At 39.2% G+C, this 24,009-nt stretch overlaps 2 protein-coding genes across 3 annotated transcripts in view; one reads left to right on the top strand and one right to left on the bottom strand.

The window, feature by feature from the left end:
* Positions 1 to 19,038, bottom strand: part of ZNF654 (zinc finger protein 654) — a 64,304-nt gene extending 45,266 nt beyond the window's left edge. Inside the window, exons 1-2 of the mRNA XM_049785720.1 lie at positions 18,883 to 19,038; positions 18,749 to 18,840 (exon numbers count right to left, since the gene is read on the bottom strand). Of these exons, the coding sequence (XP_049641677.1) occupies positions 18,749 to 18,840; positions 18,883 to 18,994 (204 nt within the window). The 5' untranslated portion in view covers positions 18,995 to 19,038. The remainder of the gene's footprint in view (positions 1 to 18,748; positions 18,841 to 18,882) is intronic.
* Positions 19,039 to 19,426: 388 nt separating this feature from the next.
* CGGBP1 (CGG triplet repeat binding protein 1) lies at positions 19,427 to 23,740 on the top strand. 2 transcript variants are annotated; one of them, XM_049785691.1, is made up of 3 exons: positions 19,427 to 19,549; positions 20,061 to 20,277; positions 22,646 to 23,740. In XM_049785691.1, exon 3 carries the CDS (start codon positions 22,665 to 22,667, stop codon positions 23,166 to 23,168), a length of 504 nt encoding a protein of 167 aa, XP_049641648.1. In that variant the 5' UTR covers positions 19,427 to 19,549; positions 20,061 to 20,277; positions 22,646 to 22,664; the 3' UTR covers positions 23,169 to 23,740. The 2 variants fall into 2 exon arrangements, with proteins under 2 accessions (XP_049641648.1, XP_049641649.1); XM_049785692.1 differs by having other exon boundaries at positions 20,061 to 20,333.
* The last annotated feature ends 269 nt before the right edge of the window (positions 23,741 to 24,009 follow it).

Below are 24,009 nucleotides of genomic sequence, written 5' to 3'. Positions count from 1 at the left end.
AAAAACAAAAAACAAAAAAAAACAAAACAAAAAAAAAATTAACAACTAGAACAGAATTGATTCTAATAAGCTAAAAGTTATTTGGAATCTGAAAGTATAATCAGCAAACAATCAAAAACCCAATTAAACAGTTGGTATTATCTCACCTCTAAGTGAAATTATGGCAAAATCACGGTTCTGTAAATAGAGTAAAACTAATCCGTTCACAATTTCACAAAATGGAAACTTGAAGAAGCATCTCTTAATGTTAATATTTCATACAAGCTTGCTATTAAAAGGATTCTAGACAGAGCTACCAATTAGAACAGATGTTCATTTTATTCTCAAAATGTCCTCATTGCCTTCTGAGTTTTTGCATCCCCAAGAGGTAAGATAGGCTTAGGATTTCCACATAGGTGCCCAATTATCCTTATGAAGACCCAACTTTTCTCATAAATAGGTACAAAGAAGGTAAGTAGTAGGCTCATTTAAGAGATCAGAATAATTTTTTATTTCTGTCATTTTTTCATCTGATTCCAAACTCACAGGGGAAAATATATTAAAAATTCCCTCATAACAATGAAACTGAGACAGACAAGGTAACTATAAAATATATGTAGAAGTGTACATGAGTGTAGGATGACACCTATTAACCCAAAAACCCATTTTCTCTTTTCTTTAAACCTCTCCCTTTAATATATAAAAACCCACCAGGAAGACTTTACCCTGCCCTGCCTGGTTGAATAGGTTCTGGAAGAATAAAGAAAGAGCATTTTGGCTTGGTGCACTCAAAGAGACAACGGGGTGAAAGCAGACTGACTCCCTGATTCTTTCCTGACTGGCCTGCTTTATTAATTCTTCATGGCTACCCTACCTGCATCAAACCTGTACCTCTGGCAATTAGAATACAGTGCATGGGATAATTTCACAACATGGGAATTTTATCCTATACATGAGCTGATATCAAATAAAAACTTGTGAGAATCAATCTTTCTGTGTGCCAACAATTGTTGGTTATTTTCAAATAATGTGCACTAACAATGCTTAACTAGCATGGGTTAATTCTCCTCAATATCTTATTTTGACCAGAAAAATAGTCTTATAAGTACAACTAAAGAGATATTACTAAATTTCTTTAAACGTTTGTAATCATGTAAGGGTCTCTTATTTTTCTATTTGCCTTTTTCAGCATTTCTCAACAAATATATTAAAAATTTGATGGGTTAAGTGCAATTGCATGATCAAAAAATATTGTTAAAGGGTTACTATTTTATTATCCACAATTTTGTTCCTTAAAAAATATATTTTTAGGAATTGTGATTGACAAAGTTAACAAATAGTTTTCAGGCATATAATATTCCAACTCCAATTCAATCACCAGTGTCTGCATACTACCACCAATGACCTCCAGGTTCCCTTCCACCCCAACCTGTCTTCTTAACACAGCCATCTTCATATATATATGTAAATTTAAGAATCATGATTTACATTACTGTTAATGACAAGGTCTCATGGATAAAACATTCCAGACCACTCGCTCCATCACTGTCCTAGTACCTCTCCCCAAACCCATCGTATACCACCCCCTATTCAAAGACATCATAAACACCCCACTAAAGACCATGTTCTGAGTTTCCGATGTCTCTGGGCATTTGTTATTTTCCTACTATGTTTTTTAAATATCTGATTGTGAAATCATTGTTATTCTTTCCCATTCCTTTTACAAATGTTATTAAGCAAGATACTCTCCATATCCATTCACATATCAGCAAACCTCTTGATTTCCTCCTTTTATTAGATCTGAGTCATATTCCACTGTGTATATATGCCATAGTTCTTTTATCCAATCATCTTCTGTTCTTGGAAACTTAGGTTGTTTCCAGATTTTGGTTATTGTTATACTGCTACAATGAACAGAGAGGTGTCTTTTCCAATAGAATTTTGGGGTATTTTAGGTAGATGCCAAGAAATCAAACTCATATGGAAGTCCAATTCCGTTTTCTGAGAAGTACATACATTTTGGTTGGGTTTTTTTGGGTTTTTTTTGTTTTTGTTTTTTTAGTTTTTGGGCCACACCTGGTGACGCTCAGGGGTTACTCCTGGTTATGCGCTCAGAAATCATTCATGGCTTGGGGGACCATATGGGACACCAGGGGATCGAACTGTGGTCCGTCCTAGGCTAGTACGGGCAAGACAGATGCCTTATCACTTGCACCACTGCTCCGGCCCGATACATTTTGTTTTTCTGAAAGTTTGTATGTATGTTTCCTTTTTTGTATGTATGTTTTTTAAGGCCAGTATTTTCAACATTTTACACATATGGATTTGCTGTTGAAAAATTACTGCTAGGGAAATCTGATGAAAAAATTACACAGTAATCTACCAACCTCAAAATTAGTTATTGCATAGTGCATGGCATTAAAAAGGAATAAATAGTAACACAAAATAGGCCTAATAATAACACAGAAGTCTCTACTAGCACCAACCAAGGCTCAATTAGCACCAACACACTCCAATAAGTCCTTAAGATACTGACATTAATAACACCAGAGTGAGGTATAAAAATTATCTCAAATTGACCCATTTTGATCTATGTTTTGATAATTTCATTTGGCTGTGTTGTGACAAACAATACTAAGTAAAACTTTTTTGCCTGCAAAGAGGAAAGCTACACTGGAAGGTAGGAAATTGAGGACATTAGTAAAGAGAGCACATTTGTGGTGGGACTAATATTTGAACATTTAATGCCTAAAATGATTATTATGAACACCTTGGTAAATCATGCTGTTATAATTAAAAGACATTTAAAAATAATAGATTTTAAACAATGACATTAGTAGGCGTAATTTTTGATATAGTTTCTTTCTTGTGTCCAATTTCAACAAAATTACATACCTCAAAGATTTAACTTCTAAAAAGTTGAGTAACATTTCATATAATACTAGTGTGTTTGTAAATGTCTAGCTTTCAAAATGCTGGTAACAGTCTAGATTAGTTATCCCTTATTCCATTTTTCCCTCAAATATCAGCTCTACAATTCATCTAAAGACCAAAAAAAATTTTTAAAGACCTATATCTCAAGCAATTCTGAGTACATTTTGTACAATATTAAGAATTAAGCATTTGGGGGGCCAGAGCAATGGCACAAGCAGTAAGGTGTTTGCTTTGCATGAACAGAATGAACTGCAATTCGATCCCCAGGTGTTCTATATGGTCCCCTAAGCCAGGAGTGATTTCTGAACACATAGCCAGGAGTAACCCCTGAGTGTCACCAGGTGTGGCCCAAAAACAAACAAAAAAAAAATTAAATGTTTGGGGACTAGAGTGATAGCACAGTGGTAGAGCATTTGCCTTGCACATGGCCAACCCGGGACGGATCTGGGTTCAATGCCCCAGCATCCCATATGGTCCCCAGAGTCTGCGCAATTTCTGAATGCAGAGTCAGGAGTAACCCCTGAGTGCCTACAGTTGTGGCCCAAAAACCAAATATAAGAAATAAGAAAAATAAAAGATTTAAGCATTTAAAAAATTAGAATATACTTTAAAAAATAAGTGGCTAAGTCAGGGGTCTCAAACTCGCGGCCTGCGGGTAGTTTGCGACCCTCCATACAACATTTTGTGGCCCTGCCCTAGAGGAATCTTTTGGTTTTGTTTTGTTTTAGTTGTTTGGGTCACACCCCCCAATGTTCAAGGCTTACTACTAACTTTGCTTCCTGCGGCTCCCAGGTAAATTGAGTTTGAGACCCCTGAGCTAAGTTAAAAGTTAAAAAAGTAAAAGGTTGTGTTTCAGATAAAAATAACTTCCATGGGGCCAGAGTGGTGGTGCAGCGGTAGGGCATTTGCCTGGTATGCGGCTGACCCAGGACAGACTTCGGTTCTATCGCCAGCGTCCCATATGGTCCCCCAAGCAAGGAATATTTTTCTGGGTGCATAGCCAGGAGTAACCCCTGAGTGTCAGCGGTTGTGCCCCCCCCCCCCCAGAAAATAAAGGATCCTTAGTAAACCTCTGTAAAATCAACTATGGCAGTACTAAGCCACTTTAAAGTACTGAAAATTTTATAATAAAAGCAAGTGAAAATCATATCTTGATATGGACCCTGACATGGCTGCTAATAAGATAGTAAGATGTGTACAGATTCAAAAAGCAAAAACCTCAAATAACGAGACTACGTTAAGTGTTTGAAACATCTCACATGCATTTTAAAATTAGTTATTGCATAGTACAAGCCGTCAAAAGGGAAAGTGTCCACAAGTGATAGTTAAATAATGACTAAGAAAAAGCAACAATGAAGAAAAATAAAGTAACAGAGAAATTCTAGGTTCGATGTTGAATTGGTAAGATTTTCTTAAGTCAGAGAGGGTGAATAAAAACTAATTATTGATGTTTTATTTTTATGAATTCAGAATGCTTGCTTTTCATCTCTAAATATTATTTGGAAGGGGGAATCTTATGAGATTACTAAGCACAGTTAAAATCCAGGTCCAAAACAATATTGCTAAATAAAAAGGCCAAAAACAAAAATAAAAGCTATGTTTATCTGAAATGGTAAATCCTACTGAAATCTGAATTCTAAATAAAAAAAAAAAAGTGACAAAAGAAAAATTTAATTATATTGGCATAGAAAGACAATAGATTATGCAACGCCTATAAGTAACTGGTAGAAATGTTGCATTGGTGAAGGGGTGGGTAATCTGTTTATGACTGAAATCCAACTACAAACATGCTTGTAATCCGAAACTGCTTCTAACTCTTCATTTTTACTATGTCTACTCAGTCAAGCCTTAATTATTCTCTTTCTATATTTTCCAATAGTTTCCTTTCTCTTTCTTTTTACTTCCATTCTTTACTTTCTCTAGTCCAATGTGTCCAAATAGGTGAGCAGTGATGAAACAAAGTGTGATTGGTAAGTGGGGCTGGAGAAGCTGTCTGGTGTGCTAAAAGAAGGTAAAATTGTCAGGAAAGGGAGTGGTGTAGAATAATGAGGCACTAGGATCAGATGTGGTTGAAAAATTATGTTTTAGTTTATTTCAAAAATTTTAATATCACTTTTTTTATTTTATTCCACTGCAAGATCTTCCTACAACATAAAAAACCTTATGCCGACATTTGAACACTCCATTTTCCCAGCCCTAATAGCTACCACTATTTCCCAGATTATAGGTTCAAATCCAACGGCTTCAAAACTGTTACTAAACATTAGAATTATGTAGAGGGCTTATGAAAAATGCAGACTACTATATTCCAGCCAAATCACAATGTGTAGGTCTTTGCTGAGGCTATTTGCATTACTAATATGTTCAGAAGACACTGTTATTGATTGTCAAGGAAGCATTTTGTTTTTTGGGTTTTTTTGAGTCACACCTGGTGGTAGTAATCAGGGTTCAAATTCCAAAACAACATGATCACGTAAACAGCACCAAAAGCAGCTCCTGAGGACTGGGTATGATCCAAATGGATCACAACTCTGCAAGAGAAAATATTCACTACCCAAATATCTAACAAACAGCCAATAACCAAAATAAATGAAACACTCACAAAATTCAACAAAAACCAAACAACCCCATCAATAATAAGGACAACTGGAAAGATAACACAGGAATTAAGGTGCGTGCCTATGCAACATGGTCAACTCAAGTTCAAATTCTAGAAGTATATATGGTTCCCTTAATACTACCAGGAGTGCTCCCTGAGTACAAAACTAGGACTAATTTACTCACCAAGCATTTCCAGGCTTTATACTGAGCAAATAGAGTTAGAATGAACACAAATATTGAGGGGTCAGAGAGATAGAAAGGTGGGCATATATATGCCTTGCACACAGCTGATCCAGGATGGGCAGTGGTTCAAATCCCGTCATCCCATATGGTCCCACAAGCTTGTCACGAGTGATTTCTAGGCGCAGAGTCAGAAGTATCCCCTGAGCACCACCGAATATGACCCAAAACCAAAAAAAAAAAAAAAGACTACAGACATCAGAACATCAAAAGCAGCTTCATTTCAGGTACATGGGTGCCTTCACATGTCTAAATTTTCCCATTATGAATAATGGGATATCTTATTCAAAGTTGATTCCCTCCTTGCTGAGCTGTCAGGATAAGGCTATCACCAGAGATCCTAATACTAGATGAAATAAGTGGAATGGAAAAGGAACAAATATAAATTATCATTTATATTAGAAGTGTTTTAAATATTTGTAAACTGGAGAACAGAGGATAGCGCCCCAGGTAGGACATTTGTCTTGCACGTGGTGAACTTGGTTTCAATCCCTGGCATCCCAATATGGGAGTCTGCCAGAAATGATTCTGAGTGCAGAGCCAGGAGTGAGTAGCCTCTGAGCACTGCTGGTGCAGCCCAAATACATACATACAAACACATACATACATACATACATACATACAAATAACATTTGTAAATTGGGAGATGTAACCAAATATTGGTCTTGCAAGTATGAATTTGCATAAACATAGTTTCCAAAAACTATACTGATGAAGAACTGAGTGTTTGTTTACTCAAATTAAAGCAGCAGAAAAATATGGTATAGCTGAAGGTAAATAATGGGGACAAAGAAATGGAATACAAGCTATCTTAAATGGGGATTGCAACATGAATCACTGTAGTCCAGTCTAAAAATTTTGGCTTTCAATCTGAAATATAAGAGATCCTCTTTTGTCTTACTAAAAAGCTTGCCTTAGTTAAGATAAATAAAATAAACAGAGAAAATTAGAAGATAAATCATCCAGGGGAAGGATATACATTAGACAAAATTGTTCTTTTAGTTCTTTCCTTTCTTAGATAATGCAGTTTCTTGCTGAAGTGTCCAGAGTATTGCTCTAGAAATCCCTAAAACATTAGGATAAATCTTCTCAAGTGGTCCCCAAAGTCCACCAATGATTCCTGAGTGCAGAATCAGAAGTAACCCCTAAGCACAGCCAGGTGTGGTCCCAAAACAAAATAAATCTTTTCTCATATTGCACAGCCTATTTTATTACTTTTATGGTATTTTATGTTTAGGTCTATAAAGTAACTAATTAAAAGTTATATAACTAGACATATATTCAAGCATTTAATCAATTAGCTATAGCATAATAGTTGCCAAAGTTAACCTAAAACTATAAAATAAAAACAAAGAACCCCAAGAGTCTTAAAAACAAATGCTTTTGGTTAATATTAAATTTTTTATTAATTTAACTAGCTGCCTGTATTAACTACATTGCTCATGGTCTTAAAGTGCATGCTTTCAAGGTCAAAACAATAGCACAGAGTAGGCATTTGCCTTGTAAGCAGCGCACTTGGGTTAGATTTCTGATATCCCATGTGGTCCCCTGAGCCTGCCAAGAGTAATTTCTGAGCACAGAGCCAGGAGTAACCCCTAAGCGCAGCCAAGTGCAGCCCAAAAACCAAAACCAAATAACTACATGCTTTCATGAAGGTGACTCAGATTTGACTCCCAGCATGCATGGCTCCCCCACTTCATCTGGGCAGCTTCTAAGCACCCTAGGTAAGGCCCAAACACCAGGAGGGAAACGATTCATAGCTACAATAGTTTCCCCCCCATAAAATGACTTAAGAAGGGAATGAATAAAGTATCTTCCAGGTCGGAAAGCAAGAATCACATATTTTAAAGTTTAAAGCAAAGATAAACATGTAGGTAATAAACATAGTGTGAAAAAACTGAGTTTCAATATTCTCTCAATCCAGTTCCACCCCCTCGATTATAAATCATAGTAAATTTGCATAATATATGAAAGAAACACCCATTACACAGTCATATATTAACATCTTGGCTTATATCCCTTTGCTTGCTGTAAGACAGGAACTACCTATCACAAAAGATTACTGTAAAGAAAAATGAGAATTTAAGATCGAAACTGACATATTTTCTTAATATGTCAAAAAGTAAATAACTTATAGCCCATACCTTTTTCATTCCAACAATTCAACCTTATTGTTGTATCATGACAACAGCTATAGAAAACAAAGAAGTTCGGGCCGGCGAGGTGGCGCTAGAGGTAAGGTGTCTGCCTTGCAAGCGCTAGCCAAGGAAGGACCGTGGTTTGATCCCCCTGCGTCCCATATGGTCCCCACAAGCCAGGGACAATTTCTGAGTGCTTAGCCAGGAGTAACCCCTGAGCATCAAACAGGTGTGGCCCGAAAAACCAAAAAAAAAAAAAAAGAAAAAAGAAAACAAAGAAGTAAACTGGTATACCACAACATTAAAAAACCAGTGTTTCTTGGTATTGCAATGACTTACAGCAAAGATTCAGAACCTTCTGGTGTCTTGTTTGTTTGTTTGTTTGTTTGGGAATTGGAGTGTACCCGGGCTACTCCCAGGAGAGTTGCTCAGGTACTGTGAAGATTCCAGCATGCAAAGCATGCAGACTAACCCTCTAATAACTCTTTTCAGCTATGCCTTTTGGTTAATTACTTTGAGGTTGTCAATTTTGCAAGTTTTGAAATTTTTTAGAAAATCTAATAAAAAACACACTTTAAGCCTACTTTCCAAAAAAATGCAAATATACCTGTAAATAATTTTATAATCTACAGACTCCCTAAAGTATATGAATGGTTCTTATAGATTACTGCCAAAGAAACTCTTTCTTACCAGGGTTATAATTTAGAAATAGAATAGTTTTGTCTTTCACATGTGAGGCTTATGGCATCATCCCACCTCACTCATCAACACACCCCCACCAAAAATAAAAGGTGAGGAAAAAAGAAACCTTTTTTCTAGTAAAGCAGCTCATTTATCTTTACAGCACTTTTCTCCCTCCAAAATCCACATGTGAGCACAATGAGAACGGGTCGGCTTCTATTCATATTGTGTAATCCTGCTACAAACTTTCCCACTCAATTTTGTTATCATGCAACCGTGTCATTTCATAAGAACGCTCAAAAAAAAAACAACAAATACGGTGTGAAGAAAAGCAAAGTTTAAGATTACAGGATCACCATTAGTTATTCCATGATTGCCTGAAATACTATGTGACAATGATGATATCACATTTTCCTAGAAGATCAATAGTCATCATACACATCACCTTATAAAGTTAAAAAATAATTCATTAACTGAGAAGTGGGAAGAAATAGTTCAGAGAACTAGAGAGCGCAAGTCTTGCATGTGGAAAAAATAGGGTTTTCTTGTTTGGTTTTTTTTTGGGGGGGCCACACCCATTTGATGCTCAGGGGTTACTCCTGGCTAAGCGCTCAGAAATTGCCCCTGGCTTGGGGGACCATATGCGACGTCCCCCCGCCCGGGGATTGAACCACAGTCCTTCCTTGGCTAGCGCTTGCAAGGCAGACACCTTACCTCTAGCGCCACCTCTCCAGCCCTGGAAAAATTAGTTTCTATCCCTGGCACTGCATACCCAAATTCAACTCCAGCAACACCTGGTATAGCTCTGGTAGCCATTAAATACTGCCAAAATGATCCTCAAAACCTCTATCACAGTTGGACAATGAGCAGCAAATTACCAGGGCCTAGCACTGACTTGTCACCAGTTCCAAAACTGAGTACTGAGGAAAGTGGCCCCCAAGTCTCCTGAGAAATGGTCAGGAAGTCCCCTCAAAAAGCTTTTTAGTATTATGAGGTTTTATTTATTTTTATTATGAGGTTTATATTTTTATTATGAGATTTTAAATATTCCAGTTTTTTCTATTTGCAATTAATTCCTTTAATTATCATAATGTTATAACGAAGAGTTATGTCTTATTTTATATTTCCTTGACATAAAAAAATAAGATTGACCCTTTAATGAGGAAGGCACAATAAATTCAACATGCTCAAACTAAAACTAAACCTAAAATTAAAAGAGTCTTGCCACCAAAGTTCATATCATTCAAGCATTCAAAAAAAGCAACACCTCTTACTTACTTAGTGCACTTTTATTGTATAAATTTTCTTGATAGAGGGCCCAGAATGGAGGCACAATGGTAGGGCGTTTGCCTCACAAGCGGCTGACCTAGGACAGGCAGAGGGTTCAATCCCCTGGTGTCCCACATGGTCCCCCAGGCCAGGAGCGATTTCAGAGTGTAGCCAGAAGTAACCCCTGAGTGTCACCAGGTGTGACCCAAAACCAAAAACCAAAAAAAAAAAAAAAAATTCCTTGATAGAACATACCAAAGAAATATACAAAGAAAATGAGACAACGTCTATCCTCTAAACACTATATCCCCAGTGTATTACAGCAATCAGCAGTTTTCAACCCGAATCTGACTTTTACTACTGCTAAACTGGGCAATCTTTCTACTATTTTTATATTCATTGCTGCTTTGCTAAATTAAGATTATCCAATGCTTGGCACAGACTGGCAATATACAATCTTTCATTATACATCATACAGCTTTCTCTGTCATATTTTCTTTGTCATATGTGTTCCACTATGGCTATACTCAGGTAATGTTGATTTGGTCTTATAGAGAGCAGATCTAAACTAGAATGTGTTATATTGCTTAAACAATGAATTAAGCTGTCAGGAAAGCAGAAAACTAAGAAATCAATATGGCATATTACATGAAAGCAGAAAGTTGCATTATATTAAATTCAGAAATAAAAAACTAAATATTAGCCTACATTTAAAAAAGATACTACTGTAACTGATTTATGAAACCTAGAATTAGTACATAATTTCAGATTTTAAGTGTTTTAATATCTTCAACACTGCATGTTGTATTTTTGAAATGACTAGTTGATCCTTTTATTGATTTTTTTTCTTCATTTCATAATCTTCAAAGTCCTTTTTACTTTTGCTTGTAATTGTTAAGAGTTTAGCACATTTTGGCAAGAAATGATTCAGGGCCTAGAGTAATTTATAATTCGGATCTTCCAATTGACAGAAATGCAAAAACGGATGGTATCATTAAAAAAACTTGGAAGTGGGGTTAGAGAGATAGTACAGGGGTTAGAATGTATGTCTTATGTACAGGCAACCCTTGTTCAATCCCCAGCATGACATGGTCGCCTGAACACTGCTGGGATGCAGCCCTGGTGTCTCTCAACCCATGCACTGGATAATCAACAACGAGGAAGGACCAGAGAAGCAACTTTCCAACCAGTTGGCAAAAAAAAAAAAAAAAATTCACAGAGAAAAACCTCAGTGTCCCCTGAGAACTACCCAAAAAGCAAAAAAAAAAAAAAAAAAAAAAAAAGGCAACACAACTAAAAGTAATATTTTAAAAGTTTCTTCTACTATATTATCTACAAAATTATAACTGACAGATGGGGCGGGAGCAATAGCACAGTGCGTAGGGCTTTTGCCTTGAACACAGCCAAAGCAGGTTCAATTTCTAGAATCCCATATGGTCAGTCCCTTGAGCCTGCAAGGAGCCATATCTGAGCATAGAGCCAGTAGCAACCCCTGTGTGCCACCGGGTGTGGCCCCAAACCAAAAAACAAATGACAAAAAAAAAAAAGACACTTGTCTTGCACCCCACCAAACCCAGGTTCTGATCTCCAACACGTAAGGTCCCTTGAGTATAACCAGGGTTTATTCTTAAGCACACATCAGGGAATAATCCTTGAGCATCACCCAAGTGTGGCCCCAAAACTCAAAGTAAATATATATATATATATATATATACATATGTATATATATATATATATATATATATTTTAATATCTAGGGAGTCATTTCAGCTCTTTTCCTAATCACAATAAATTGATTTTTTTTTCTTTTCTGGTTTTTGGGCCACTCCTGGCAGTGCTCAGAACTAACTCATGGTTTTGTGCAATGGTCATTCCTGGTGGTGGTTCAGGGAATCATATGGAGCACCAGGTGTTAAACCCAAGTCAGCCACAAGCACAGCAAGTGACCTACCCATTGTGCTCCTGGGACAATTTATGTCTTATGACTACTGGAAATGTCTCAAAATTTGAAAACAATTCATTTAAAAGCGAATCTTTAATTTTCAAATTAGTAATAAAACTATTTTGCCAAATGAAACACAAGAAGTCTCTGTAATGAAATTACAGCACTAAATATTCACTAGAGTCAATCAAAAAGTAGAATTTTATTTTTCAAAAGCAAATAAATCAATAGTAGTTTCAATGCTTGCATTTTCATTATCTTTCATATTATTGAGCTGCAATACTAATTTGAGCTATCTAGTCAAACATGATAGTGAATATATGTTTATGTGGCTCCTACTTAAATATCCACTAAAATAACAGCAAAAAATAGTTTTGCCTTATTAAGCCTTAAATAAACCCAGATGAAAGAACATAATAAAAGGAGAGATGACAATGTTTAAGTCATTCTAATTAAAAAGAAAAATGGAGTACAGAAGCAGTTGATACACACACACAAACACACACACACACACACACAACCAAGAACTTCAAACACCACAAATCCATAAAAGCGGAGGTAAAATACACACACACACACACACACACACCTTCAAGAATTTCAAACTCCACAAATCCATAAGTGAGGTAAAAGTGGAGTACACACACACACACACACACACACACACACACACACTTCAAACTCCACAAATCCATAACACATACACACACACTCCCTCCCTCTCAAGAACTTCAAACTCCACAAATCCATAAGCGAGGTAAAAGTGGAGTCAAAAAGAGAAAGAAACATTGATCATCTTCACCAAAAGGCAAAAGAATACAAGTAAGTTATCTGCCTTCAAAGCAGGCAATCCACATTGGACCCCTAGAACCAAAAAAGGTTCTGGAAGTCAACCAGCCCAGCCAGGAGTGATCCCAGAGCTTAAAGCCAGGAGTAATCTGAGCACAGCAAGGTGTGGCCCAAAAACCAAAAAGAAAAAGGAAAATCTCTATCAGATACCTTTCCCTTCTGAATCAATGGCAAGGACTCTTTCTGGAGAAGACTGTCAGACACTTGGGAAAACAAAGTAGAGAAAACAAAGTAGAAGAGTTGCAAGGAAGCTGACAAAGGAAATAAAAGCCCTAGGGAGTATGGGGCCTGAAAGATAGAACAAGTAGGGTGCTTGTCTAACACAAGGCAACCCATACTCAAATCCCTGGCACTCCATATGGTCACCAGAACCCATCTGAGCAGTCAGGAGCAAACCCTAAGCACAGCCACATATATGACCCAAAGACAATCTACATCTTCTGTTAACTTGACTAACTTCATTAAAATTTGCAAAAGATGGGGCCAGATAAATAGCACAGTGGTGTTTGCCTTGCAAACAGCCAATCCAGGATCTAAAGTGGTCTGTTTGAATCCCAGCGTCCCATATGGTCCCCCGTGCCTGCCAGGAGCTATTTCTGAGCAGATAGCCAGGAGTAGTAACCCCTGAGCACCGCCAGGTGTGGCCCAAAAACCAAAAAAAAAAAAAAAAAAAATTGCAAAAGAGTATTTATAAACAAGGGGGAAGATATTAAAAAAAGAAATCAAAATTGCTTGCATGTGCCTGTCTTGGAGACCAGAGAGAGAATGCAAGAGGTAGGGAGGGTATGACAACTTTTTCTCATTATAAGGTATAGAAAGAAAAGTTAGTTGCCTATACAATATCCATTATTCTTGTTTTCTCCCTAAAAGAATCACTGGTATATAATTTGAAGGAAAAATTACCCCTAAAAATGTTTTACATTTTCAGATGAAAAATATTAGTAATAATATGGAAGTGAAAGTCACTGTGAAGTATTTGAGGCAAATCCTTTAACTTTTCCTACAGAAACCTAATTTCTACCACTTGGAAACTCAGATGTGGCTAAAACTATTTTGAATCTTAAGACAAACACAAAATAAGAATGACTAATAAAAAGAAAATGACAAAAGTTATACCGTTAGAAGTTAATAAAACTAAACTAAGACTGATAAAGATCTTATTATCCTAAACAATTACATTTTAATTTCTCTAAAGACATATTAGTATATTAGAACATATTTTATTTCATAAAATAGGACAGGGGTCAAAAATAGCAGTAGTACCTGTCTTTTGTAGTGAGTGGGAGACCTAACCTAGGTTTAATTCCAGCACCCTGTAGCCCCCTCAATACCACCAGAAATGACCCCACAGGAAAGAAAAGCCCCTGAGAAATGTCAGGTGTGGTACAGTATGAAAATCACTTTAAGGAGCTAGCTTAGACTAGACAGTGAATAGTCATGCACTCAGAGCCAAGCTGAACATCACTGAATCCTCTCCTCCCAACCACTTGACCCTGAGCACTACTTGGACTTTGCTAACAACAATCAAAAATAAAAAAAGGAAGTAAGCCCTCTTGTCTGTAAGATTGTACTTTAGACACCTATTATAGTGTCTGATACACAATAGCCACTTTAGAATAACTTTTAAGTCAGCAGTACTGTCATATAATATCCTCTAAGAGTAACAAAGTAAACTAGAGTCTAGCTGGGAAACTTTGGCAGTATCACTTATATTGGACAAAGTAATAGTTGCCCTGGCCTTTACCCACTAAAGTCCAGTAGCAACCCACCTGTTAGAAAAATCCAGAGTATCTCCAAATACTGTCAAATAACTGCCCCCGCCACCACTCACGAAAACAAAATCTCTAAATATAGCTGTTTTGCAAATAATTTAGAATTATCAGGAGGATTTTATTTCTCTCAATAAACCTAATTTTGACACTTTTTTCTTCAATTTATTTGTGAAATATAAGTGACCTACTAATTCGATCACCTCTAATGTCCCTCTGAAACTTTCAGAGAACATCACATGAGGGAAATAATATCAATATTAAGATATTAAACTAATCCTAGTAGTAGGATATACTGAGTACTTCATAATCAGTCATTTTATATTCATGACAGCCTCAGAAGATGGTTATTAATTGCACTGTGAAAGAGATGATTATTTTGTTGTTTTGGGGTCACACCTGGATTTACTTCTGACTCTGAGTTCTGAGATCATTCTGCTGGTGCCAGAGATCATGCCCAGAGGATAGAAGGTAAGCACCTTAACCTTTATAGTATTCTCCCATCCTAGTAAGATACAATTTTAAAGGCTTCTTTCATCAACATATCAAGAGCATTTTCAGAACACTTCTCTTATCATTATCTGTCTGAATTCATTCAGGCACTATACTCAGAAAAACACTTTAACTTGCTTAGTTTATAACTCATGATTAAAATGCATTTTAATGGCAATGTATTCAACACAATAAGTTGACTTATCTATCAAAACCTTTACTATTAAGAAAAGTCACAAAAAAGAACTATTTTTTCCCTTGGAAATATGTCTTAAATTTCAGCAAATGAAAGAAGACTGTAAAGTCTTTCATTTATGATTCAGAGAGCTTACAGTAACATACTTTTCCCCTTAGCAAAATTTGCCCCCTAATCACGGCCCCCAAAAATATTTTATATAATTATCTGAGGACTTAGTTGTAATTTTAGTCTATATGTTCCAGTGGACATTAAAGTTCAAATCCTAGCTTGTCTGCCTACTTGAACCAAAACCAAATTAAACTGTTTAGGCTTCAATGTCAACTATGTAACTTTAATTAAAAAAAAAAAAAAGAAAAATAACCTATCTGAAGGGCTTAATGGTACACAGGCCCGCATTAAATACTACTTAACGCTTGCTTTCATCATCAAAGCAAGTGAATTATCAGTTAAGGGCCAATAACATCTATGCATTTGTTGAGAATATACAAAGTAGAACCAAGGAAGGATGTGATGGGGCAAGTTGGTTCAACATAGCACCATGTAACTCTTTGGAAATCAACAGTTAGTTTCCCAAACCAAAACTAGTTGAAGTCTAAGAGACTTTTGTTTGAGATTTACAATTATTAGCATTGTTTCTTAGATCGAAATATATTTCATCAATGCACTGAACATGCAAAACTTATCAGTCACATTCTCTACTGTTTTATATCTTACTCTTCCTTATAATAATGACACAGAACCCCTCTTGAAGTATCCCTTCCTATATCCCGTGGCACTTGACATCTGATTCAGATTTCTTCTAAAAGAAGGAAGACAAACTGAAATTTTTCTTCTCAGCACAACATTGTGTGTATTACAAAGTTAACTATCATCCACTCAAGTACATATTATTTTGTTTAATCAAGATTAAATCACTTACTAATGGACATAATTTAATATTGCCAATAGAATATTAGAAAATCAAATGTTTAAAGCAAGAGTTGGGGAGTTATACAAGTCACTGCCTTTATTACTAGCAAATATATGCACTACTATAGTAAAATTTTAAGAGATGAATTAAAATTCAACTTAATAGAGTAACTTTCTTATCCCAAGTTTTAATTTTAGAAAAAGACTTCACCGGCTTGGTGGAATCAAGACAGAACCCTAACCAGAACTACAGGTAACCCAGAGTATTTAAAACATGATGAGATTTCACATAAAAGTTGTTAACCTGAAACCTTTAACAGTTCATTAATGGAAGTAGAAAAGTTAATTACGTTTAGTGTCTATTTTCTTGGACATTAAATAAGTTTTATAAAGTATTTCTAAAATTCATTAAAATTCATTCAAGAAAATTAGGAGCCAGAGTGATAAAACAATGTGAAAGGGCCTTTCACTATGCCAACCCTGGTATGATCCCCAGCATTCCCCTATATGGTTCCGTACGGCGTAGGGCCTACTCACAACCTGGAGTAATTTCTGAGCACAGATCCAGGAATAACCCCTGAGCACTGCTGGGTGTGGCTCCCCCCCCCAAAAAAAAACAAAATTAGAATTCTTAAAAGTTCTTCAAAACAAACAAACAAAAAAAAGTTCTCCAAAATGTCTGACCCTCAAATAAATCTTGAATTCTACAGAAATTAATAAGGGTCATCACAAAAAGTAAATGTACAAAGTCAATTATAATAATGATTTTAAAACATAAAGTATACTATCTATAAATATATTTAAAAACTCATTGTAATCCACTAAATTTGAAATTCTAGATTAAAAGCCTACCAAGTTTCCCAGATTTAACACTATGTTATATTAGTCACCGAACCTCTTAAAACTAATGTCACTAAGTAAAATGCAATTAAAAGAAGAGTTCCAAAGTAGAACTGTCAAAGATGAGTAGCATACTTTTTAATACTAAGATAATTTATCCGTGGGAAATAAGGGTGTCATCAGAGGGAATGATGAAATCAAAAGATAATTTAAACTACAAACTTAAAACATCAAGTCCATCCTATTTGACAGGAGAGAAAAACCGAAAGCTGAGAGGTTAAATAGCATGCCCAGGGCAACACTGCTAGGAAATTAGGAAACAGCAGAGCCAAAATGTAAGCCCCTACACATCCAAGACACTAATCAGAATTTTAAAAGCAATGGGTGGGGCTGAGAAATAAACCAGCTAGCTGCAGGGCAAAGAGGACTTGTAAGAGGCCGACCAGGGGCTAAATCCCCAACACCCCAGGAGTGTCCTCAACCCCAGTGAAATACCTCGGCCAGGAGCTCTTGATCCGGGAGCACAGAACCTACAGTAAACAAGCCCTGAGAGCCAGGGGAGTGTAGATCAACTCCCCCCCAGAGAAAAAATTTAAATTTCCAAATAAAGGGAGCACTTAAAATCTGCAGTGACATGGGTAAATGAACACGTGTATCCGTACATCTACCATAAATGCAAGCAGAGGAGAGCCAGAGTACACACATTTTAACTCACCAGGAAAACTTTGGTGCGCTAATAAATTTCCAAATAAAGGGAGCCAGTTAAAATTTGCAGTGACAGACGTCGATCAATACATGCATCTAGACGTATATAATAAAAAGCATAGTCGTGAGCTAGAGGGCACACGTATGAACCCCCCACGGAGGGAACTTTGGTGTGCTAATAATATTGGACTGTGGTTACACACTTTGCAGCTACTTTTCAACTAGTGGCAGCTGACAGGGGGAGAGAGAGGGGAGGAAGAGAAGGAATAACAGACACAGCTCAGACGTCTCAGGAGCTAAATATAAATAAATAAATAAATAAATAAATAAATAAATAAATAAATAAATAAATAAATCCCTGTAACGTGGATGACGACAGGAAGAGAGAAAGGGAAACTTTCTCCAGACGGTGCATTGAGAAGGAAGGAGAGAAGAGAGTAGGGGTATAGAGGGGGCACGGAGGGGTGTAGGGTGTGTGTGGGGGGGGGGGGGATCAGAGCAGAGAAGGGCTGATGACAGTGCCACCACTGCCAGCTCCCCACCATGTAGGGGGATGACTGAAGACCCTCGTGGCGGGGGAGGGGTGCGGATGACAGCAAAAAAAGGGGGTGGGGGTGGCCTGCCACTTACGACAAGTGGGGTGTGTGTGTGTGTGTGTGTGTGTGTGTGTGTGTGTGTGTGTGTGTGTGCTAAGCTCGGAATGGAATGAGGGGGGTGAAATAGTGGGGGGGGAGCACAATCCCCCCTCAGCAGCAGCAACAGCTCTGGACAGGGGGGTGAGAAGAGAAGAGAAAAAGGGCTCAGGAGAGCTCCAGAAAGGCGGGACCCTGAGGCATATAAAAAAAAAAAGTGGGGGCAAAGAAAGGAAAAACGGGGTGCCCCGTCAGTCTAGAGCCTTGACAAACAGAACCTCATCCTTCCCCCGAAAATAATTTTTCAAAAACTCTCACTTTCTCCCCCACCCTCGTTCCCTCCGAGCCCCGCGTTCGACTCCCCACCCCCCAGCCCCCAAAACCGGAGCGAGGCTCGATCGGGGCCCTAGGGGTGAGGGGGGGGGTGAGCGCCTCATCGAGTCCCTCTCGCCTCGCCTCGCCTCGCCTCGCCGGGAGGACGAGCTCAGGGAGCAGCTCCCGGGGCAAGGCGCCCAGGGCGGAGGGGAGGCCCGCCTGGCCCCCGCGGCTGACACGTCCGGGCGCCTCACCTGACAGAAGCGTCGGCAGTAATCCCGGCTGCTGATCCCGACGCCGCCGCCGCCGGCGGCAACGCAGCTGCTGCCGCTGCTGCCCCCGGCGCCTCCAGCAGCAGCGGCAGCAGCAGCAGCAGCGCAGGCGAGGCCGCCGCCCGCACTCGCGAAGCCGCCCGGAGCAGCCGGCGGCGGCGCCTCCACAATGGCCACGAGTTCTTCTCCGAGGCGTTCGGCCTCTTGATCGCTCTCTTCTTCCGCCATGAGGCTCTCGCCGCCCAGCGCGTCGCCAGCCCCTGCGCCGCCGTCGCAGCCTCGGCTCGGCTCGGCTCGGCTCGGCTCGGCTCGGCTCGGCTCGGCTCCTCCTCTCCTCCCCTCCCGCCGGCCTCCGCCTAGGCCCCCGGACCGGCGGCCACTTCCGGCTCCGCCCACCCACGCCCCTCGCCGCCATTGGGCGCTTCAAACCGCCAATCACTATACTCCCGCCTTCCCCCGCTAGCGATTGGCCGGTGCGGCTGTCCGTCAGCCATTTCCGCGATCCGTTGGTCGGTTGCCGCGGAAGCGCCTAGAGGCGGGCGCAGGAAGAGGAGGTGGAGGAGGAGGAGGACGGGGCGCGGCGGGGGGACACGGCGGCCGCCGCGGGGCTCGACCGGGCAACGTTGGCGACGTTACTACAGCGGCGACGGCGGCGGCGGTGGCGGCGACGGGGCTTCCTCTTCGGCGCTTCACGCAGCCCTTCCGCTCCTCCTTTCTTCCTTCCTGCGCTTCCCGAAAGGCCGCCTCTCGTTCACTTCCGGTCGCGGCCGCCCTGCTCCGACGGTACTCCGAGCCCGAGCCCAGCCCTGCAGGGGACGGGGAGGCCGTCGCGGAGGGTTGGGGGCCCCGGGCCTTTCCGTCCTGAGGCGGGAGTGGAGGGAGAAGAGGGAGGAGGAGAGGAAGAGACGGGCAGCCCTGACAGAAACCGCCTCCTTTTTCCTCTTTCCTCCTCAGAGACGAGACTGCCGCCGCCGAGTGGGCCCGGGGCTGACGACTCAGTCCCCTTTCGGGTCCGCGGTCTACCCCCACTCTGCCCTCCCCCTCCCCAATCCTCGAACCCTGGAACCCCGGGAAAGGTTTGGCGCCTGGAGGGGGGGGGGCTCACCTCACATCTGAGGTAGTTCGGGATCCCCTAAGGCCCCACTTGGTTTCCCCTCCCTTTTTTTTCCATCCCCCCATTTCTGGCCGCCCCCCCCTTTAACTTTCCCTTCTCCCCTATCCCCCATTTTAATGTGTTTCTTTTTAATATTTTCTTGTTTGCTTTTCTTTTTTTTTTTTCTTTCTCTTTTTGCAGCCAAGGCATGACTTCCCGGCACCGCCGCAGAGGAAACGGGGTGCAAGCCCAGAAACTCTTGCCCCACCACCACTTGTTGAAAATCTGAGCGTGGAAAAAAAAAAAAAAATACAACGACAACATTGGAAGGCGCCCCGGGGGAAAAAAAAAAGTGCCCTCGAGTATCCGAGTCTTAAGTCCCGACCCGTCTCGGCCCTGGAGATCCTTCTTCGCAGAGGTTGGGAGTTGCAAGATATAAAAATAAAAATTTAAAAAAAGCTGGAAACGCAGCCGGTAATCGTTGACTCGAAAATCTGGCTTTAACTTGGGGTTTTTTTTTTTGTTTGTTTGTTTTCCTGTCGTCTGTAGTCTTTTATGACTTCTGGACGTCGTTGTATGGTTGTTTATTTGTGTGTGTGTGTGAAAGTGTCTCTTCGCTTGGAAATGCACGGTTTCCGTGCCATTAACCGCGAGCATCCTCGGCTGGCTGCACTTTTTTTTCTGCTGGGACTCGGAATAGAATGGGGAAAGTTCCAGGATTCCGGAAAGGGACTGGTCGTTTCCAGGAGCCTCAGCGATTTTCTTTTTTCTGCCTTACGTACTTGTCTGTTGAGTGTCTTGGTAGTGTGGAGTCAGACTATGGAGATAGAGGCTAGCCTGTTGACCGAGCAAGGTTGAGAGGCACGGCTGTCCCAAAATATTTCTTTAAAGTGGGGTTGACTTATCATAGGATAAAACTATCGTTCACTATAAACCTTATATAGAATTTCATGGGCTGTTTGCAAGGGAAGAATCAGGTAGCTTCTGATAGGCAAGAGCCTATCAGATACTTAGCACATGAAAACCATGCGTTAAATGAATGTGTGTTTCTTTTGAAAATAGAACTCTCAGTCTGTTAAAGACTAAGCTTTATTATGCTTCCCAGAATGTCTGTGAAATATTAAGCACTTTTCTGAATTCTTTACGTCTCCCTGGATGTTATACACATTGGTAATGCAAAGGAATGTTTTTTTCAGGGACAATTTCATGTTTTCAGATCATTTTTTAATACGGCTTAATTAAATTGTTTCTGGTAGTCGTTTTTTAGAAGGCACACATAGGAATTTTCTGTAATCTTATTATGGGGAGTAAAATAGCATTTTGAATTTTGATCATATTTACGTACGTGTGAGTTACAATGAGGGTGTATTTGGGGGCTACTCCCCAACTCAGTGTGTTCCGGGATTGCCCCAGCTGTCAGTCCTTGACCTGGGAATCTTGCAGTGGAGGGAATTGACCTGTCACATCTAGGCAAAATATACATCTAAATTTTTTTATTTATGTTAATTTAGGATCTTAGTCCAAAGGCATGACCCCTGGAAATAAGAACTCTTAAGAGCTAAGAGCAAGATAGTTCTATGGATAGGCCATTGCCTGCCATCCCATATTGTTCTTTATGTCAGGTTTTCAGTGCTTGTAATGTGATTTTGCGAATGGCTATAAAAGCTAGAATTAAGTAATAATTGAATAGCTTCTCAATAATTTAATAATTGAAAATCAATAGTTAATTGACAAAATAGTGAATGACTTAAAAGTTTGCTTGCATTTGGGTTTCTATCATAAACTAGTCTTTAAGATCTTAATTTTGCTCTAAGCTAGTTAGTAGGTAAAATATTACAATTATTCTTTAATGGAGAAAATGAGTAAATATTAAGAAAAGCACTTTAATTTGACTGTCAGCTTTTGGAAAATATAGAATATATGATAGAATATATATCATTTTTCAAAACCATTTGCTGGAGAGGTAATAGCGTTTATGCATTGCCTTGCTTGCATTTCATGGCCTCACTTTGAATACAGTGCCACATATTTGAATCCAGTGCCCATCGGGTCACTCCTGAGCATAGAGCCAGGAGTAAACCCTCAAACACCTAGTGACAGAAAAAATAAAAACAATTAATTTCTGTATTTCAACTATAAATTTTAATGTTTTGTTACTGCTATTTGCTTTTAGTTTGATTTTTTTTTTAGTTCCTAATTTTGACTTACTAAGAACAATTTTGGAAATTCTACTCTTGATTCATATAGAATTACTCTTCTGTACAGTTTTCACCTTTATACACTATCATACAATTCCTAACAACGGTCGTTCTAAGTTGAAGAGGGCAAAAAGTCTCTCAAACTTAAAATGTTTAAAGATCAGAGTGATTGTACAGGATTTGGTGTGTTTGCCTTGCTCATAGACAGCCTAATTCAATCCATTTCAGTAGCACCACGAGTAAATCCTGAGCTTAGGCCCCACGTCCCAACCCCTCCCAATTAAACCCTAAATTGGATGAGATTAATATAATAGCATTCTAAACATTGGGTTTTTATAAGTAGGGATGACATGGAATAGTTAAGAGTTCTTTATTCAGGAGTAAACCCAGTTGATAGCAATTTGCTGTGATTTTGCCTTCCTTTACAATATTTTGGGTAAATGTAGACTTAAAGGACACACTGTATGTTACTTTGAATTTAGTTTCCTACAGTTTTTAGTTTTATGAATATATGTAATGCCTTTTACTATAAATTACTTCCCAGATAGACTGTTCTAACAATTACCTTTTGTTTTCTTGTTTTTTAAGAACTTTTTTCAATATCAAAATGGAAAGATTTGTAGTGACAGCACCACCTGCTCGAAACCGTTCTAAGACTGCTTTGTATGTGACTCCCCTGGATCGAGTCACCGAGTTTGGAGGTGAGCTGCATGAAGATGGAGGAAAACTCTTCTGTACTTCTTGCAATGTGGTTCTGAATCATGTTCGCAAGTCTGCCATTAGTGACCACCTCAAGTCCAAGACTCATACAAAGAGGAAGGCAGAGTTTGAGGAGCAGAATGTAAGGAAGAAGCAGAGGCCCTTAACAGCATCCCTTCAGTGCAACAGTACTGCCCAAACAGAGAAAGTCAGTGTTATCCAGGACTTTGTGAAAATGTGCCTGGAAGCCAACATCCCACTTGAGAAAGCTGATCACCCAGCAGTTCGTGCTTTCCTATCTCGCCATGTGAAGAATGGAGGCTCCATACCTAAGTCAGACCAGCTGAGGAGAGCTTATCTGCCTGATGGATATGAAAATGAAAATCAGCTTCTCAACTCACAAGATTGTTGACAAGGAAGTTACCACCATTGTGATCAAGATAAATAATGTTGAGTATTAAAGTTATGTGTTGATTGTGTGGTTCATTTTTATATTTATTTCATTTAAAATCATGTGATACAGAATAGTTTTGCAATGTGTATATAGTTGCAGGCAAAAACAAAACCTCACTGCAAAACTTAATTTTGTCACCGATGGTGTAAAGCAAAATTTAGGGATTAGAGTGCTAAAACCTGAAAGCTTACAATTATCTTTAAAATTGATGGGTTTTTCTCTTGAAATATTTGTGCATGGAAGAACTACCCTACGTTTTACCCTATTGCCATGTATGATTATTCCTTGTGAGATTATTAGTTGGTTAAAGGCTAATCTAGGTTTTCTGCCAGGGAATATCATAATAATTTAAAGAAATCACTTCTAATTAGAGCATCTTCAGAAAGAATAGGATGGTGGCAAAGTGTTGTTGTACCTTCAGATCCCTAGCAGAAATGTCTACTTTAAAACATGCTCTACTTGTATATGATAGAGTTATTGAACTTTTTCTCAGTTCCTCTTTCTCTGCTTTTAAAGGCTTTTTGTTTGTTTGTTTTGTTTTTTTGGGGGGGCCACACCTGGTGACGCTCAGGGGTTACCCCTGGCTATATGCTCAGAAATTGCTCCTGGCTTGGAGGATCATAGGGAGCTGCGGTCCGTCCTAGGCTAGCAACGGCACTTCGCCACCGCTCTGCCCCCTTTTAAAGGCTATTTAGTAGCAGCTGTAAGTGACCAAAAGACAAGAACCTTTAACATCAGTGCCAAAAGGCATAGGGAATTTTGCAGTGGCAATTTTTGTCTCACTATAAATACACATTCT

The sequence above is a fragment of the Suncus etruscus genome, chromosome 13, assembly GCF_024139225.1.
Source record: "Suncus etruscus isolate mSunEtr1 chromosome 13, mSunEtr1.pri.cur, whole genome shotgun sequence".
Taxonomy (NCBI): domain Eukaryota; kingdom Metazoa; phylum Chordata; class Mammalia; order Eulipotyphla; family Soricidae; genus Suncus; species Suncus etruscus.
This window is presented reverse-complemented; position numbering and strand designations above follow the sequence as displayed.

What these genes read in the sequence shown, in the direction of transcription:
- CGGBP1 (XM_049785691.1), top strand. Translation starts at nt 22,665, where the DNA reads ATGGAAAGATTTGTAGTGACAGCACCACCTGCTCGAAACCGTTCTAAG.